Here is a 20,076-nt window from a genome sequence, read left to right on the forward strand (position 1 = left end):
CAGGCAATAAAAGCTCCACATCAACAATACAGTAAAATGGGGCAGCAGGCTGGTGAAGCAGCCAGGTTCTCTTTTGTGCATTTTCTATTGCACACACAGATAGAAGTGTGTGTTTGGGGCGGGGATCAAACTGCTGATGGAGCCTGGATTCAAACTCACTTTAAGCTTGCTCACCCAGCTATTTGAACACCGCGTGTTGAGGAAGTAGGTGTCCTCGTGTCTCTGTTGCATTGTGTTGTAGACTGAGCTCTTCCTCCAGGTCTTGCTTGCTTGCTTTATTTGTACTGTAGAAATTCAGCATTTTGAGCTTGGCCGTCGATGGTACCGAATACTCTCCAGCGAGACAGGCTTGAACAGCAGAGCCAGCAAAATGCAAACAGCAGTCCCCAAGGATTGCAGGCGTTATCAGGAGATAATGGGTTATGATGGGAGTTCTTCCCGTGGGTCCCAGTGGGGGATGGTGCGTAAGGCTATCCAAAGCCGCGTTGTCCCCCAGCAGAGCCCGTTACAAAGGCAGATGTGTTGTTATAAGTGCGATTTTTAATGTTCGCTTGTGCGTTGAATAGCCATTGACTTCCCAGTAACGGCACTCCAGGGAGTACATGGCAGAGCCTCTGCTGGTGTGAGCTGGCTTAGCTCCACTTATCCTGGAATGTCTGGGTGGCATTCCCTATCCAGCCGGATGCAGAAGGCAGGTTAGGTGATCCCAGTGTTCCCTTCTGCGAAGACAGTGGAGCTACACTGATTTGCACCAGGTGCCGATCCGATGCTAGAGCTACAACCGAGTGAGTGAAAATAGAGTTGTGTCCTGACCCAGCTACAGCCTGGTTAAATGTGTAATGTGGACGGGAGTGGTTCTAGGAACGTGGCTAAGATCTCCTGCATTCTGCCCATGGAAATGAGACACGGGACGTCTGCTGAGGACGGTGTTATGATGGAGATGAGAGATATAGGGTCTGTCTGTGTTTCTGCCACTGATCTGCTGTGTGACCTGGGTCAAGACATCTTCCTGCTCTTTCCCCTCCCACCTTTTGTCTCTCTTGTCTATGTAAAGCAGGGGCAGGCAAACTTTTTGGCCCGAGGGCCGCATCGGGTTTCATAAATTGTATGGAGGGCCAGTTAGGGGTGGGGGTCGTGGCCCGGCCCCCACCTCCTATCTGCCCCCCCCCTCCCCTCAGGACTCCTGCCTCACCCAAGCCCCCCTGTTTCTTGACAGCCCCTCTGGGACCCCTGCCCCATCCACACACCCCCGCTCCCTGTCCCCTGACTGCCCCCAGATCCCCGCCGCCCCATCCAACCCCTCCTCTTATTCCTGATGGCCCCCCCGGATCCCCTGCCCCTGACTGCCCCCTGCCGCCCCATCCAACCCCCCCTCCTTCCTGACTGCCCCCCGGGACTCCTGCCCCCATTCAACCCCCTGTTTCTCCCCTGACCACCATCCGCACCCCCGCCCCCTGACCACCACCCCGAACTCCCCTGCCCTCTAGCCAACCCCCCCTGCTCCCTGCTCCCTTACCGCGCTGCCTGGAGCACCGGTGGCTGGCGGCGCTACAGCCACGCCGCCTAGCTGGAGCCGGGCCACGCCGCTGCCGCGCAGCACAGAGCACCGGGTCAGGCCGGGCTCTGCAGCTGCGCTGCCCCAGGATCTCACAGCCCCGTCACCCAGAGGCTGCGGGGGGGGGGGGGGCGGGAGGGGACACGGAAAGCAGGGGAGGGGCCGGGGGCTAGCCTCCCGGGCCAGGAGCTCGGGGGCCGGGCAGGACAGTCCCGTGGGCTGGATGTGGACCGTGGGCCGTAGTTTGCCCACCTCTGATGTAAAGTGTCAGACCTGTGAGACAGGAATTGTCCAGTCTCTGTAAATGTTCATGAGGTTCTGTGAATGATGGGCCTGGTTGACTCCAAGCCTTTCCACCTCTAGAGCACCGTGCAAGAACGCTTTCTCTGGGGAGGACATTGTATAGCTTCTTGTAGATGCAGAGTGGGTCAGGGATCCTCTTCTGAGAGACAAACCCACAGGAGATGTTATGTGTATTACCATAGTACCCAGGCGTCCAAGTCCTGGATCAGGATCTCTTTGTGCCAGGCGCCTGCCCCAAGAAACTTAAGCAGGGTGGGGGGATGAGTTTTGGTGAGATCTCCTTGCTGTACTTCTGTGTAGAGCACCCCAGTTCTGCTAGACAGACTCCTTGATGAAATCAGGGCCTGATGAAATTCATGCTAGGGTAGGTGTGGAACAAGCTGAAACAATCTCAGAACCATTAGCAATTAGCATGGAGGACGGGTGAGGTCGCAGAGAACTGGGGAAGGGCAAACATGGTACCTATCCTTAAAAATGGGGGAACAAAGAGGACCCAGGGAATTATAGACCAGCCCATCTAACTTTGTACCAGGAAAGATACTGGAACAAATTATTAAACAATCAATTTGTAAGCACCTCGAGGATAATAGGATTATAGATAAGAGCCAACATGGAATTGTCAAGAACTAATCGTGCCAAAGCATCCTAATTTTCTTCTTCGGCACGAGCTACTGGTCTAGTGGGTAGGGGGAAGAAGTGGACTTGATATATCTTGATTTCACTCAGGCTTTTCACATAGTCCCACATGACGTTCTTATAAGCAAACTAAGAAAATGTGGTCTAGATGAAATTACTGTGAGGTGGGTGCAGATGTGGTTGAAAGACCCTGCTCAGAGAGTAGTTTCCTAATATCCAACCTAAACCTCCCCCACTGCAACTTGAGACCATTACTCCTTGTTCTGTCATCTGCCACCACTGAGAACAGTCTAGATCCATCCTCTTTGGAACCCCCTTTCAGGTACTTGAAAGCAGCTATCAAATCCCCCCTCATTCTTCTCTTCTGCAGACTAAACAATCCCAGTTCCCTCAGCCTCTCCTCATAAGTGATGTGCTCCAGCCCCCTAATCATCTTTGTTGCCCTCCGGTGGACTGTCTCCAATTTTTCCACATCCTTCTTGTAGTGTGGGGCCCAAAACTGGACACAGTACTCCAGATGAGGCCTCACTAATGTTGAATAGAGGGGAATGATCACGTCCCTCGATCTGCTGGCAATGCTCCTACTTATACGGCCCAAAATGCCGTTTGCCTTCTTGGCAACAAGGGCACACTGTTGACTCATATCCAGCTTCTTGTCCACTGTAACCCCTAGGTCCTTTTCTGCAGAACTGCTGCCTAGCCACTCGGTCCCTAGTCTGTAGCAGTGCATGGGTGATCACAAACTGAATATGAGTCAACAATGCGATTGTGCTGGGGTGTCCACTCCACACAAGCCCTGACCGGGTTTATGTGGGCCAGAAGGGGCCAATTAACCTTATATGCGGCACCTGGAGGGAAGCCAGGGATTGGTAAATACTAATGGCATATGAAGCCCAGCTGGGGGAAGAATTGGGGTAGGAGTATAAGACAGGAAGTGAGAGCAGGAAGAGGCTGCAGGGAGCGGGTCTGCAGTCAGTCCCTAGAGAAAAAGAGCGTTGGCCGGGGACAAAGAGGAAAGCTAAGGGGAGAGTGGGCCCTGGGGTCCTGCCCTGAGCTAGGGAGTCTTACAAAAGGCGGAGAGGGGTGAAGTAGCCACAGGGAGCAGAGGATGCTCCAGTGGTAAAACCCAGAAATCGGCAAGGAGATAGAGGGGTGTGGTAGGAAGAAGCTCAGAGAAACAGCAAGAGGGTCTGAGACTGAGCAGACCTAGGCTGCTGGCCATAGGGTCCCTGGGGTTGAACCTGGAGTAGCTGGTGGGGCTGGGTTCCCTTAGCAGCTACTGGCAAGGTGGCACAGGACCTGGAGTTGGAACTGAAGATTGCCTGAGATGGCATACGGACAGCTTGTCCAGTGGGGCTAAATGGTGACCTGGCTGGAGGCCAAGGGGCCAGAAGAAAGAATATCACAGAGCAAGCAATAGGCAGCAAGGGGCACCCGATGCAGCGAGAGCTACGGTTTCAGACCTAGACACGAGGTGGGGCACTAGCAGAGAGTGAGACCCCTGTTACAATGATACGGTTGCAAAAAAGGCTAATATCATTCTGGGTGTATTAACACGAGTGGGGCAACCGGGCAGCACACAAGGGCAGGTCTGCTGCACCAGCCTTGAAGAGGATGCAGTATACTTCCCTCTGTGTCCAGCCAAGTCTTCTCTCTCCTAGGGAGAGCCATATCCTTGACCTCCCCAGGCCCCTCTCTTCCCTCAGGAAGTACTCAGTCTCAGAGGGAGCAGGGACTCAGATCTTCATTGGGATGCTAGTTATCCCCTGAATAGAGGCATAGAGAGAGAGAGAGAGGGTCCAGCCCTTGCTTTGCAGGGTCTGGCCCATTATTCTGGCAATGGCCCTGCTGAGCCAATGGGGCCCTGCTGGGGAAATGTATTGTGGGTGCATTGCCTACATTCAAAAAAGCAGGGACCAGTCAGCTGTCCCAATAGCATAAGGGTTTCTAACCAGCTGCAGGAGTACAGTGCATGGTGGCACTTTGTAGACCCCACACAGACTATTCAGTGCTGCCCCTGTGGGCTCCCCTTTCTGGTGGGCTGGCTTTGGACTGGTAATATCTTCTTTAGTGCAGCAAGTCTGCTGCCTTCCAGTAAGGTGCAGACAGTGATTGGCGCGGGTGGGGGCCTGAGATAGATGCAGACAGTAAGGTGCTGATGGGGCTTTTCCAAAATGTGTCAGGACTGGGGATAAACTGGGTTCACAAGTCTCTGAACAGAGCCGTCAGGGTGTCTAACTAAAGCTACCCGAGGGGAGCTCTGGGGCCTTTTGAGAAGGACTCTGCTTTCTTTCTCACTTCCTATTCTCGCAAGGGCAAGACTGACTCTTCTCTTCCCTTTTCCTTTCGATTTGCAGTGGAAGTCATTAGGAGCCTTGATGTCAAGTATCTCTCGTGACTGATGTTCACCTGCCATGTGGGTCTGACCTTTTCAGTTTTCTGTGCATTGACAGGTTCGATTGCTCATCCCTCCCGTCAGAGAGGGACCCACCTACTGGAGAAAGATCTGCAGTGTCTCTCTTCCTGTTTATTTCCCTTGCAAGCCTCTAAGCATCTTCTAGGCTGCCAGCGCAAGGAGCGGTGAGGCAGGACTCCTTCCCTAGCTCTGCCACTGGCTCAGGGGAAATCGCTTCACTTCTGTCAAATGGGGTGAAAACATACCCATTTCCCAAGTGTGTTTTGAAGCCATGTTAATTAATGTCTGTGAAGTGCTTTGAGATCCTCCATTGTAAGATGCTACATATGATTAGCAGGCATTTACAAGGAGTCCTGCTATCCTGTACCCATAAGGTGGATGGGTCCTCTGGAATCCTAAGTAGGGAAAGTTGGTAGGAGAATTTTTTCACAAGATCATGAAAATAGAAAATGCAAGGCTGTCGCAATCCCTCCAAGCCACTAGGTGTCCACGTTGCTTCACACACAAATGAGCTGAGACAGTAGCACTAAAGTCCACATACATTTTAAGACAGCCCAAATCCTTGATTGGCTCAGTCTTCCAGTTGGGGCTGCGTGAAACATTTTTTTGCAACGTTATTTGCAGCTGTAGTTCTTGTGTTCCATTTGTAATGAGATGTGTCCCCTAGAGCAACAACGTAACCAAACCGGACCCCAGGGGCTAACCTCCTGTTAACACAAGCACATCACAACTAATGATGGCCGAATCTTTAAAGGTTCTGTGATATAGTTTGGGCACAAGCACCCGTATGTGTGTCCAAATATCTCCTAGCCTCTTGGCTTTGCAAAACTGGACTGGAAATCTCCTGAGATTTGTGTATTTCCTACCTCCAGCCTTTCTCAGGGCCTCAGCCCTTCTATCGGATTTGCAAGCTGTGTAATCAGTGGGCCAGATCCTCAGCGGGTGTAAATCAGCATTTCTCCATTGAGAACAATGCTGATTTACCCCAGCTGATGATCTTGCCCTGTTGGTACCCGAGTGGGTGTTCATCCATCTGGCCAGACTGTATGGCCAACTCTGCATGAGCTGCAAGAGCACAGGACAAGAAAAGGTTCGGTGTCTCAACTGTCCTTTCTGGCTCTTGTCGCAGCCCTCGCACAAGCCTGTTTATTAACCTAGTTTAAAATGAACGGCTAGAGATAAGCCTCGATCCAAACCACAGCGGCAGAGACTAAGGGGATGTCTGCACTGCCGGTGTGGGGTCTGATTGCAGCTCGAGCTAGCTCGGGTGCCGGAGCACTGAAGCTGCAGCCGCGTGGGTTTCAGTGGGAACTAGTGCCACGAGTGATTACCCAGGGTTCCAGGTGAGCTTGTACCGTCCCGGTTGCCATGGCTGTACTGTTCTGGGACCTGAGCTAGCAGGATTCAAGCCAGCTCAGGTCTATCTACTCGAGTTGCAGTCATACCCCGAGATTGCAGTATTGACATGCCCTTAGACAAAGTCCAGAGCCAGATTTTGCAGATCAGGACCCACCTCTGTGATCTGTGCCAGTTCTCCTCCTCTCTCTGGTTGCAACGAAAGCACCAGCTGCAAGCAGGCAGCAGGATTTAGCACAGTGTCAGAGCAAAGTGTGGCAAACCTTCCCCAAGCCATTCAACCTTCCATTGACTTACGATCCTTCCTTCTCCCTGGCAGGAGGGCTGGCCCCCTCCAGGCTGCCTTTCTCCCTGCTTGCCCCCAGAAAGCCTCCCAAGCTTGCCTTGAGGGAGGGTTGAGAACCAGTTGCATGGACAGGCCTTCTGGCAGCATGGAGTCAGTTTGGAGAGGTATTCTTTCAGACTAGAGATGGGACTCGCCGAGTCCCCAAGCTGCTGGAAACCTTTTGAACCCTTTCACCCCCAGGTTTACAATTTGACCTTCCACCAACCCTGTCCCACTGTATTTACATTTCATGCGCTTTCTGATACAGAGGTGAGCCCAGTCTGCAAATATCCCCAGAAATAGAGGGGTGAGCAAAGCAGGCATGTGCCCAGGCCCCAAACCCAGAGATCAGAGGGTCAAAACCATCCTCAGATAGCTCCCGACTCCTCCTTTTGCCCAACAGCTTAGTGGTTCATGCTCTGCCCTGCTAGGTGTTATACCCAGGTTGGAGTCCTGCTCCCGGACTCTTTGGCTTGTGGTAGGCAGGAGGTTAGCCTACACCATTATAATGGTCCTTTCTGGCCTTGGAGTTCTTGGATTCTGGACTTCCCCAAAGTCTGCGCATGTTCAGATCTGAGCTTTTAATTCAGGTGTGTCTTTAATCTGATCCTTTTGCATTGTGAAATACCTGTTTCCTGCCTTATTGCAGTGGATTCCATCATTTAACCTCCTGCTTGAATGGGGCTATTTCTTAGTATAGCCAGTCATGTTTAATCCTCAATATTTAGTAAATTATCTTTTCATTTCCTGTCAGACCATGGGATAGACTGTCTGCCCCAGGAAGGGAGACAAGCTCATTATTGTATCCAGAGTCTGTCAGGTTTGAAGATTTGTTTTATTTCATCTACTTCATTGCGTTAAATAAAACTAAATAAGAAACAAAACGGAACATAGGCGGGGGGGGGGGGAACCCTGCCTTTCTGTGAATGTTAAGCAGATGCCCTTCTTTGTATAAATTTGATTACTAGTGTAACACACTCGAACTGACACATTTCCCAGTAGGCAGAAAGCTGGTTGTCATGTCAACACTAGAGCTTTCCTCCCTCTCTTCCTTCTGTTTTGTGACTTACCATCAGCAAATAACCCCGTGTGTGGGGGGATAAGAATATCCAACCGACTGTGTGGGTGAATGTACTGTGGCAAAGGGCTTCTAAAAATACCACCCTAGACGCATTCCCATTGCTCTTCCCGTGCTCGGTACAGAAAAGATCTGCAGAGAGTCGTGCCATGCATGCTGGGATGTTGCCATCTGTGGGTGACATAACACTATATGTATCTTAGAAGGTTGTTTTTATCCACCTGTGTTGGGGTGTGCACTGCACACCAGCCCTGATAGGGTTAACGAGGGCCTGAGAGGCCAATTAGGTTACCTGGCATCAACTACAAGAGGGAGGGCCAGGTTCATTAAGAGTGAAGCCCGGCTGGGAAGGCCTGGGCCAACACTATAAAGCCAGGAGGCTGAAAGCAAGAAGGGCGCTTCAGGAGAAGGAGGCTACAGTCGTTCCCTGGGGTGAGGGCGGTTGTCAGGGACAAAGAGGAAGTCCAGGGGGAGAGTAAGCCCCGAGATTGTGCCCTGGAGTAAGGAGTCTAGCAAGAGCCTAGGCCGGGGAGAAGTAGCCATGGGGAGTAGAGTAGGCTTCTGTGGTAAACCCAGAAACAGGCATGTTACCAGAAAAGAGACACATGCAGAGAGCAGGGACCTTGTTACAATTGGTGGGGGAATGCGGGCAGACTATCCCCCCCCAAGACACAAGGGGAAGATGGGGTCGTTCAGGTAACAAAATGGAACCACAGTGTGTGGAACCCTTCAGGTCTATACTCCCAAGCTGGCATGTGGAGGGGCAGATGTGGTTACCTGAGTTCCCTGGGGAGCTTCAGGCTGTGGAGGCAGTCCTCCAGCAATGTTTGGAGACCCAATCAAGGCAGACGGAGGAGCAAGCTGAGCTGAGAAGGCAGCTGGCGATCTTGGTGAGGCAACAGAGGTAGCTCATAGAGATCCTGAGAAAGGAAACCACCAGGGGTCAGAGGAAGCAGGGGAGGAAAAGGTATACAGGGGCCAGGAGACCAGAGGCACAACCTAGGGTATGTTTTGCCTGTGGTCAACAAGGGCACATAAGAAGAGCATACCCTTGTATGAACTGTGAGGAGAAGGTTATCCCGGGAGAGGTGGGGCTAGACAGAAGGATGCAGAAGCATAGCCTACTGACAAGGCAAGGGTGAGGGTTTGTTGTGGGTGTTGAGAAGCTGGCCGTATAAAAAGACACTGCCCTCTCAGGAAATTGTAGGGTAGCAAAGGGGAAGGCGTGGGCCCCAGTGATGTAGAAAAAGAGTGTGTGTCCTGTATCTGGATTATGCAGGAGGCAGGCAAAGTAGAAGTGGTGGTGGTGACCGTGGACGCTGCAGACATTGAATCCACGCACTTGGTAGGGGGTTGCACAGGGTTAAAAGATTAGGAGGGAGAAGAACCAGACAGAAACAGGGACAAGCACAGACCCTGATGGAAAGGATGCTGTGGGATGTGCTGGAGCAAGCAAAAAGAATTCAGGAGACGCTAAGTAGCTGCAGAACTGGGCTTGTGAGCAGCTGCAGAGGATCAAGAGTTCCTGAGGGAGAAGAACCGGGTCGGTATGGAAGAATAGGGCCGACTGTTGCTCAGGCTGGGTAGCCTGGAGAAGGCCCAGCTCCAGCAACTCCAGGGCGGAAGGCATCTATGCCCACATGGGGGACAGTCTTGAGCTGGAGGGTGTGTGCTGGGGTGTGCACCCTACTCCAGTCCTGCTAGAGTTCGTGAGGGCCTGAGAGGCCACTTAGATTACCAGGCATCACCTGTGAGTGGGAGGGCCAGGGTTCATTAAGAATGAAGCCCAGCTGGGGAAGGGCTATAAAGCCAAGAGACGGAAAGCCGAAAGGGGGCTGTACTCACTACCAGGGATAACGTAGGTCATCAAGGAGAAGAAGGAAGTCCAGCGGGAGAGTAAGCCCTGAGATCCGGCCCTGGATTTAAGGGGTCTAGCAAGAGACTAAGAGGAGGTGACGTAGCCATGGGGAGTAGAGTAGAGGCTTCTGTGGTAAACCCAGAAACAAGCACATTACCAAAAGAGACACTAGAGATAGCTCAGTGGTTTGATCAGTGGCCTGCTAAACCCAGGGTTGTGAGTTCAATCCTTGAGGGGGCCAGTTAGGGATCTGGAACAACATCAGTACTTGGTCCTGCTAGTGAAGGCAGGGGGCTGGACTTGATGACCTTTCAGGGTCCTTTCCAGCTCTATGAGATAGGTACATCATACAAGAAGATCTGGAGGACCTTGAAAGAAGGGAGCTTGTAATGTTGCTAGAGCTAGTTTTCCAGATCTAGACAGGAGGAAGCACACATTGCTGGAGTGGAAATGTACTGCTGTATGCTTTATTACTGTGAAGTTCTTAGTGCTGGGACTGGAGTGAGTGGGGTAGTTTCTGTTACCCTTTATTTATCAGTGGCACTGCCCAGAACTAACAGTGCATTTTCCATTGCACTTAAGTTCCCGGTACAACTGCTCAGAACCAGCATTGTAGTCTCGGCCACCTTGAAATTCTCAGTACCTCTGCCCCAAACCCATGCTAGAGCCTCTTACTCTGAAGTCTCCAGTGATGCTTGCCAGAACGAACCTCTACTAGAGGAGTCTCTGCTAACTTCAGGGCCCATTTCTCATCTTTTGTAGGCAACACCTCATTATATTCTCCCTTCCCTTTCCCAGGGACTCCTCTCCTTCCTGCCAGAGGCTTTCAGTAGAGCTAGGGTGACCAGATGTCCCGATTTTGGGGGGCTTTTTCTTATATAGGCCCCTATTACCCCTCCCCCCCCCCTCCTGATTTTTCACACTTGCTGTCTGGTCACCCTAGTGGAGCTGTGCTAGAGAACCTGCAACTTTGCAAAACCTGGCCAGCCTTGGGCTTAAGTATGGAAACACAATTAGCTACGTTTAATAGAAACATGAATGGGGTCCCAAGAATCTTCCATCGAAACACAGAGCAAAACCTTTGGCTGACTCTGGAGAGGCCCAGACTCCGAGGCTGGCAGCAGGCTTTCAGGGCCAAAAGATCCTATGTGCAATACTTGGAGCTTAACCCGATGTGATGGTTTTATATGAGCTTCCCCTTTGCCATTTTGGGTTCTAGGCAGCTTGACTTTCCAAATGAATCTCAAGGGCTGTGAAGTGGCTTCACGTGGTGTGAACCAAAACCATGGCATCTTGTTCACCTCACTTCTTGGAAACTTTCTATTTTCTCCCATTTTAAGTGTCCTTGCTTTTTGTAGAGAAGTCTACAAGTACTTGACACTCAAGGACATAGAAAACTTCCTCTGTCTAGAAGAAATGTGCCATCATGGCAGGTGTCCTCCCAGTGCTGTTTTCATTTGGTCCCTCAACTGGGATTTTTGTAAAGCAGTGTAAAGGCCAGTGTTCCCGGTTTGGTCCCTGGCAGGGGTGCTGAAATTTATTTTTTATCGTGGGGGTGCTGATGATGGAAACCATGTATTTGGTGTTTGTTGTTACTACGTAAAGCCAGGGGGTGTGGCAGCACCCCTACGTGACTGTCAAGTTTACTTACATGGTTGTTGCAATTTTTGCTTTGTAAAACCCTCTGTGCTGCTCCGAGTACAAGGACGCTGTGTATAATCACATTCTGTCCTATCCGATACATGCCCATTTAGACACACATGACCTAAATAACACTGTGCCTTTCTAGGACACTTTCTAGCCAAGGATCTCAAAGCATACTAAAGAATTCAGCCTCATCTCTCCCCCTGCTTGGCCACTTTTTTACATGTTGAGAAACGGAAGCAAAAAGAGGTTAAGTGAATTACCCAAAGTGACACAAAGATAAGAATAGCCATACTGGGTCAGACGAATGGTCCATCTAGCTCAGTATCCTGTCTTCTGACAGTGGCCAGTGCCAGATGCTTCAGAGGGAATGAACAGAACAGGGCAATTCTGATTGCTCCATCCCCTGTAGTCCAGTCCCAGCTTCTGGCAGGTGGATGTTTAGGGACACGGGGTTGCATCCATGACCATCTTTGCTAATAGCCATTGATGGATCTATCCTCCATGAACTTATCTAGTTCTTTTTTGAAGTGTTACTTTTGGCCTTCACAATATCCCATTGCAAGAGTTACCACAGGTTGACTGTGTGTTGTGTGGAGAAGGACTTCCTTATGTTTGTTTTAAACCTGCTGCCTATTAATTTCATTGGGTGACCCCTCGTTCTTGTGGTTATGTGAAGGGGTAAATAACACTTCCCTAATCACTTTCCCTAATCTCACTTTCACTTTCTCCACGCTGTTCATGATTTTGTAGACCTCCCTTAACTATCTCTCTTCTAACAGTCCCAGTCTTTTTAATCTCTCCTCGTATGGAAGTTGTTCCATACCCCTAATCACATGTGTTGCCCTTCTCTGTACCCTTGTGTCAGAATCTTGAAGAAAAACCCCCATCTCCCAGTCTAGTGACTTCAACATGAGACCATCCTTCCTCTCAACCACATGCTTCCGCAGATGAAGAATCTCATTCTGTCCCAGCCGCAATTTCTCTTTTAGACTATACATAATAACACAATAGCACATAACTAATAGCTAGAAGCACAACAACCTATAGCAGTACCCTGCGATTCTGGGAGCTGCCTCCCCCCTCCCCCCCGGGCAGGCAGGGCCACCCGGAACGCAGGGGCTTTAGGGCAGCCACACAGCCAGCGGCCGGAGAGAAGCAGCACTTTGAAGGGGAAAGCGCCGCTTCTCTCCGGCCGCTGGCTGCGTGGCTGCCCCTGCTCCTCCACGGGCCGGAGGACTCAGGGCCGCATTCCGAAAGGGGCTTTAGAGCTGCAGGCCAGGGCCCCGGCGCCCCCTTAGCCCAGGGCCCTGCAGCCCCTTGTTACCCGGGGTTCTTTCAACCCAAAGCTCTTGGTAACTTTTACTCTGTGCGAGGAGGTGTCAGGAAATAAATCAGGAGAGACACGGCCGTCCAACCAATAGATGGCTGGCACAAACAGGACAACACAAGAGTGCTTTCACTTAAAGCTAAACTTTACTTAGACTCAAGCACTTACACACGTCCGCAACAAGATTAGTAAAACACCCCCAACCCTTGATAATTACCAAAGCTGAGTGTGGCTCTCGAGTGGCACAGCAGCAACCGTCTGCCAGTGGGGAACACAAGATGCATCCAGAGGGAGAGACCAGTCCCGAAGCGTGCCCCAGAGGAGTCCCACTATCTCAAGCTTTCCCCCCTTATTTATACATTAGTACTAGAATGACATGTCCCTTAAAGAAAACTTGTCAGCAAGCAGTTCCAATGGGCAAGCAAGAGGCTCCTTCTGATTATTGATTAACCAGGTGTGGGTTTTTCCAGAGCTTGCAGCCTTGAGACCCCAATAGACATTCCTGGGGCATATCCTACTCTTTTAAAATGCATGTATCAGCAACTTCAACACAATTCTTATCAGGAAGGACGCGGGGTCAAGCTGCCCTTTCTGTGGTACCCAAAATCCCCTCCCCGCCTGCCTTGGTCAAGCTGAGATTGCTGAATGGCCAATTTACAGCTTGCTGACTAGGCCGCCTTTAACACTAAGCCATAGGGGTTTCAGGCACTTTACTGGTTTGCCAAAATCTCCCAGTACACTAAAGCCCCTGCGTTCCGGGTGGCCTTGCCTGCTGTGGGGGGCAGCTTCCCCGCTCGCTCCCTCCCTCCCTCCTCTAGCTGCCCCCCTTTTTTTTCCCGTCTGGCGGCACTCCTCCTGCCACGCCCCCCAATGGATCATCTTGCGCACCCCCTGCGGTGCGTGCACCCCACTTTGGAGACTGCTGTTCTAGACTGTAAGCTCTCTGGGGAAGAACTGTCTCTATATGCATGGACTGTATACCACTAAATGAATCATCAGCACTTCCCAAATCATAAATACATTTGTTCTTTGGACACAGTCACCCAAAGGACTTAATTAATTGATCTCCTTGAATTCAGCAGCATGAGGGTCTTCTTAGACCCCCCAGCCACTCCCGGATGTCCAGGTAGCGCTTTGTATCAGGTGTCCTTGCCAAAAAGGTATTGCAGCCTTTTGTTTTGTCCTATTGTTTCCCATGTCTTTGTCCTCTTGGCATTAGAACCCTGCCATCAGTGCACAAGGGGCTGTGTCTTAAAACTCCTTGGACACTTCAGCTGGAGTAGAATACCAAGGTGCTTCGTGCCAAGAGCATGGCTTGCATGAGCTCTGTGATCTGCGCTAGCTGTCGATTAACTTCTGGAGGAAGTTGTAAGATTTGTCATGACCAAACCTGATATCGATTGGCTGCTGGCTTTCTCTCTCTCTGTGGGATACCACAAAAGCTGGGGTCAGCCAAGAGGCTTGAGCTAATGACTTCCTGGGTTGAACAGAAGGTGGCAGCGCATTTCGTATGAGAGGCTAGACCCTGGAACTGATTTCCTTCCTCGGCCATCACAGGCCAGATGTGCTGACATTGGGGGTACGCTGCAAGGCTCATCTATCTCCCCAGGGCTCGGATGATTTGGGGAGAGGTTATGAGTGAGTTTGAATAGGCGTATGTAGTGGATAGAAGGAGAGCAGTCTGGGTGGGTGGGAAATCTTTTTCTATGCCTTGGGGGCCTAATGAATTTTTGATGTGTTTATAAGGAGTACACAGAGTTTAGACCCTGGATAGAAGTGGGTGCAGTGGTTTACATAGGGGGGTGGAATTTTTTCCTGACCTAATCAGGTGATCATCTGATGCCCTGAAGCATGAGGATGGCAAACACATTTAACTTTAACATCCAGGATACTGTAGCCCAGGCTGACATTTCCATTCTGTGCCCTTCTTTTGAGCTGCTTATTAAGTTTTTGGACCATGAGCTCCTGGGCAGGAATTTCTCATGTGTGCCTATGCTCCTATTACAGACGCCCACTATATAACCTGTCGGATCCAGGAGTGCTCGGAGACTACCAGAAGCGGACCGTTTTTGCGCTCCATCGACACCAACTCACTTGTTGTCCAGGATGAATATGTCTTTATTCAGGTACATTGACACAATATCTGAGGGGAGTGGGTGCGTGGTGTGGCAGGCTGGGGCTAGGTAGATCCTGCGCTATACAGCATGTTTTCTTCTTCCTGGAGGGAGGAAGGATGGTTTAGAGGTAAGGCATGGGACTGGAAGTCAGAAGGCGTGGGAACAATACCTGACTGCCACAGATTTACTGCATGGCCTTGGGTAAGTTGACTGACCTCTCAGTGCTTTAGCTTCCTTATCTGATACGATGATTCTTACCCACCTTACAGGGCAGATTGTAATTCCCCAAATGGAAGGTGCAGACTGTTGTTATGGTTGTCTGGAAGATGCCACGGAGCACCTGTTAGCAAACCGTGGCCTTGATAGAGAGGGCAGAGAAGCAGTGTCCGGTGAAGACAATGTTGAGTGAGCAGCCATTGAGGCAAATAGAAGAGTTGACCAGGCTTGACAGTCAAACACGGAGGCAGAAAGCTAATGGGTCAGACAGGAGATCAGCTTGGAAGGCAAAGTGACTAGAGAGGAAGGCAGGGGGATTTGGGAAGAGAGGAAGGTATAAGGCTGACTCAAAGGGAAAGAAGGTTGGGAGAGGTGGGGGGTGGATGCCCACCCTGTGGATGGGGAGGGGAGAACCTGAAGGAGGAGACTGCCCAAGACGGCGAGGGGCTGGATGGAACAGCCCAACCGCTCCCCAGCATGTCCCTTGGGGACAAACCAAGGGGGAGGGGGTGTGAGAATGGCCACCCTATGAGAGAGCAGCTGCAGAGGAAGTTTCATCCAGGTGGAGCCCGGGATCCAGGTTTTTGTGAATGGGAGGATTGAGCAATGAAGACCTTGAGGATGGTGGTGATCTTAGGCTACGTCCTCACTACTAGCGTAGCTGAATTCGACGTATCCGAGCTGACTTACCCCGCTGTGAGGACGGCAGCAAATCGACCTCTGCGGCTCCCCCGTCGACGGCGCTTACTCCTACCTGCGCTGGTGGAGTACAAGCATCGATTCGGGGATCGATTGTCGCATCCCGACGAGACGCGATAATTCGATCCCCGAGAGATCGATTTCTCCCCGCCGATTCAGGCGGGTAGTGAAGACGTAGCCTCAGAGTCACAGAGTTCAAAGCCAAAAGGGACGACCAGATCATCTGGCTGATCTCTAGTATAATGCAGGCCTTCATCGCCACGCAGCCACACCCACACCCATACCACCAACCAGAATTAGACCATAGTACTACAGCCCTCAGGAGGCTAAACTATCATGTGCCACAAGCAGAGAACAGGAGGTACCCAGGTGCACCAGCGCCCAAGAGCCCTGCAATGACAGAGAAATGATTTCGTGAGAGATGGGCCCAGATGATCCAAGCAAGTTTTGACAGAGATGAAGCTGATGTTTCGGGTGGGGGGATGGGAGTAGGATAACAAAGAAACAGGCTTGGCCCTTCAAGAGCTCTCTCTTTTTGCAGAGCGGGTGGGCTTTTTGTTCTTTTGTTTTCTTTAAAATTATGCAAAATCACTTCTTCTATTGGAAAAAAAAAATTAGCTTTTCCAAGTGATTGTTTAACTGGGGAGATCACTAGCTCAGTGCCGGGGGCAGGGTAGAGCTCCTTTGATGTAATTAGCACTTCTGCCTCTAGAAAATATACTAGCGAATCTTAATAACCTATGTGTCTGCAATTGGAGACACCCATAGATCTTTTGGTAAACATCTACTGTACACCAGACCTCTGAGAGAGCCCGCATTAAACTGGCTTTTTATCTCGGCAGTCTAGAGCGTTCCCAGGCTCTTGTGTCCCTTTCGGGCTTACAGCACATCTGATAAGAATTTATCATTCCATAGCTCTCAAACGCACTAGAACAAGGCCTGGGATGTTGAACTGTTTGTATGGGTGATGGGGAACCCTGCGTGGTGTGAGCATTTGTCTGCCTTAAATTGGCAACCACTGGAAATGGAGCGCTTGGGGCTCAAATTAATAGTCACTAATTACTCCAAGTAAAAATATTTGGCAACACTTTAAATGAGGTGTCTTAAATGTACTTCGCTCTGCATTTCATTTAGACTTAATTGGCAGATTTTTTTAAATATTATTTTGAACATTAAATAACTTACAAATTACCATTTAAGAACGTGTTGAGCTTTAACAGCTGCATTAGAGATATGTGCGCAGGCCTTGATTCTGATCTCACTCTATGCCCAGAATGAATCAGGAGATCTAGATATAGATGTCAGCTGGTGTATACAGCTATCTAGAGATCCACCAGTGTATATCCAGTGTAACTGAGTTCATCATTAGGCTAGCAAGGTCAGATCCTCAGCAGGAGTAAAGCTGTGTGGCTCAGTTTACCTCCAAACAAAGCTAACAAGAAGTTAGGGTGCATAATATGGAAAATATTATGATGAGTGGCTTGCCCTCCTCTGGAATGCTGCGTGCAGTAGTGACCACCTTAAAAAGATATTGCAGAATTAGAAGAGGTGCAGAGAAGGGAGAATGATTAGAGGTTTGGAAAATTTTAATATGAAGAGAGATTGAAATGATGGGGATTGTTTAGCGTGGCAAGAAGATGAATAAGAGAGGACACAGTAAACATATATTATGATGGACTCAATTAAAGAAGGAGTGGCCACATTCCAGTTGTCATTCATATGAATGATAATACTACATAATACTTAAACCTACCATGAGTGCAGGGGACTGGACTAGATAACCTCTCGAGGTCCCTTCCAGTCCTATGATTCTATGAATTAAACTCATCACACATTGAATAGCTATCAGAATGATCTGTTATTTCTAAGGTGCCTAGCGTAGTCATATCTGAGCTTGGACAATAATGCATAAGTTATATACTTAAGACAAAATCCCACCCTCGGTTACACCTGTCAAATCTCATTTAAATTAATGAGTTTACTGTGCTGTTGCCAAAGCCGGAACAGGGTTCGTATTGTATCGCTGCTAACATCATCTAAAAATTGTCCTTTGCAAAAAAAAAGCCATTTGCAAAAATAACCCCAAAATATATTATTTTAACATGCTTTCGAATAACTACTTTCAAGGGGGTCTGTGAGTCATTCAGCTGCAATATCTCCATTAAAATCGTTTTTTCCACTACATTTTCATCCAGTAGAGAATGCCTATAGTTTTCTCTGTAGCTGTAGTGCACTGCCCATCCTGCCTGTGTCTACTTGTGACCAAAATGGTTTCACTTTCTGAATCCAGCCTTGGAGATGATCCACAGCTGCCTATCAGATTTGGATTGCTGTTAATTACTTGAGCTGCTGCTCTATTCTCCTGGGTAAAGCTTACATTGTAAACTCTTTGGGCGGGGACAGTCTTTTTGTTATACCTGTGCATGGTGCCTAGCAGAATGGGGCCCTGATCCCTGTTTCAGAACTCTGGGGATTTCCACATTACAGAGCTGGTTGGAAATGTGTTTTCTTTCCAGGGAAACATTTTGAAGGTAGCTATTCATTTTCCCCTCAATTTTTCAGAGACTTTTTCAGGTGATCAAGAACCAAAGTTTTCAAAAACCGAAACATGTTTGTTTTTTCAGCAAAGCCCGAAAAGACTTTAAAATGGAGATTTTTCTCATGACAATTTCCACTTGGCTGAAGAGGCATTTTTGCCCCCTCTTCTCCCTCCCCCAAAAAACCCTCATTGAAAAATTACCTACCAGCTATAAAAACAATAATAATAAAGTGCTCTGGGATGTGTAGCATGAAGATTCTAGTTTTCTTTGACGATGTTCTCCTAGCGTATCAGATGTGCTGCTAGTTTAGCTTATCATCTAGTTAATACCCCTCTGCTCCCACATCTATCAATATCTGCAGGGGTCCGGAGGGAGGGCGGGGCTATTTAGAACTTTGGACCAGAACTTGGCCATTCTCTTTGAACCAACTATAATACATGAACATTGAAGGACAGAGATGGGGCGAGGCAATTGCATGCTAATTGGGTCGTTTTAGGATGGTAGGGCGTGGTGTGGGTTGGATAGCCCCAAACACAATGGAGGTTAACCTGGTCTGAACTCTGGTTTAGACAGGGTTCTACAGGGCCGCAGAGTAAGGAAATTGGTGGGTGTTTTTCTGGATTAGAAACTAGAGATGAGTCCATACCAAATCCTCAGATCCAACCCTCTCTGAACCTTGGGGAAGCTTGGCTCCTTATTTGAACTTCGTGGCTGGTGGCCGTTCTCTCCAGTGGACCAAACCAGCCCTTTGGAGCTGAACACCCTCCACCGCGGGAAGAGCTTGGATCTGAATGTGGTAGCAACCCTCCTGCCTCAATCTTCGATCAGTAGGGATTGCTATTTGCCTCAGGATCTGCTTCATTTCCACTTCAAATTGGAAGCTCCCTGCACCATTAACCAAAGGGACACATGATGGGGAGTAATAAATAATCATTATCCCAGCCTTTTTAAAGAGCTGGACTATAGACTCCCTTTCCTCCTGCAGCCCATGTGGCATATTTATTCAGCTGCTCAGGAGCATGTAGGATGTAATTCTAATGAGAGCTGTGTGGCTAGCCCCGAAGTGCGCAGACACTGGCTAGTCAACCGTTGTTAATATTATCGCGCTGTCTCTCTTGCCATTCCTCCTCATATCTGGCCACCTTCTATTGCATTCCATTTGGTGTTCAGTTTCCTGGGCACCTTTAAAACTGGGCTTTTCTCTCTCGACTCTGGTTTCCCCCAAATCAAGTGATTCTCTGATCGGTGGCTGCTCTGAGCACCTGTGTTCAGCGACTCCCTCCAATCAATCGCTGTTGCTGTGACAGCAGCGCGACTTGAGAACCGCTGCTGTATTGCCTGCTCTTGTTGCAGATGATGATGATAAGGGAGTTAAGACAGAGATGTTAGGGGCAGGGTGGCAATTTGACTATGGCTGGCATTCTTCCTGATTCAAACCGTGTCTGTGGTATTATCACGTGCGATCAGGGAGCAGTCGCTTTGTCATTAGCAGCCTGGAGGTACGGTGCTGTGAGAGCAAACTGCTCTGTCAACTGATGTTCTTCTGGAGGACTGGATTCTGGGTGGAATGTGGGAAATGTAGGGCAAAATTCTCCTCCCCTGTCTGCACCACCAGTCACTTGTCTAGAAGGATGGTGGTTAGGGTCCTAGCCTAGGATTTGAGAGACCTGGGTTCATTTCTCTGCTCTGCCATACAGGGGCAGCTCTAGCTTTTTTGCCGCCCCAAGCACGGCAGGCAGGCTGCCTTCGGCGGCGTGCCTGCGGGAGGTCCCTGGTCCCGTGGATTCAGCGGCATGCCTGTGGGAGGTCCGCTGGTCCCACGGCTTCGGCGTACCCGCCGCCGAATTGCTGCCGAATCCGCGGGACCTGCGGACCTCCCGCAGGCAAGCCGCCGAAGGCCTGACTGCCACCCTTGCAGGGACCGGCAGGCCGCCCCCTGTAGCTTGCCGCCCCAGGCACGTGCTTGGAGCGCTGGTGCCTGGAGCCGCCGCTGCTGCCACATA

The 20,076-nt window shown here is 50.0% G+C and overlaps 1 protein-coding gene across 1 annotated transcript in view; it reads left to right on the top strand.

Moving 5' to 3' along the window:
* SORCS3 (sortilin related VPS10 domain containing receptor 3) overlaps positions 1 to 20,076 on the top strand; it is a 469,336-nt gene that overhangs the window by 340,413 nt on the left and 108,847 nt on the right. The window contains exon 7 of the mRNA XM_065407380.1: positions 14,509 to 14,627. Within this exon, the coding sequence (XP_065263452.1) occupies positions 14,509 to 14,627 (119 nt within the window). The remainder of the gene's footprint in view (positions 1 to 14,508; positions 14,628 to 20,076) is intronic.

This window comes from Emys orbicularis, chromosome 7, assembly GCF_028017835.1.
Source record: "Emys orbicularis isolate rEmyOrb1 chromosome 7, rEmyOrb1.hap1, whole genome shotgun sequence".
Classification (NCBI taxonomy): domain Eukaryota; kingdom Metazoa; phylum Chordata; order Testudines; family Emydidae; genus Emys; species Emys orbicularis.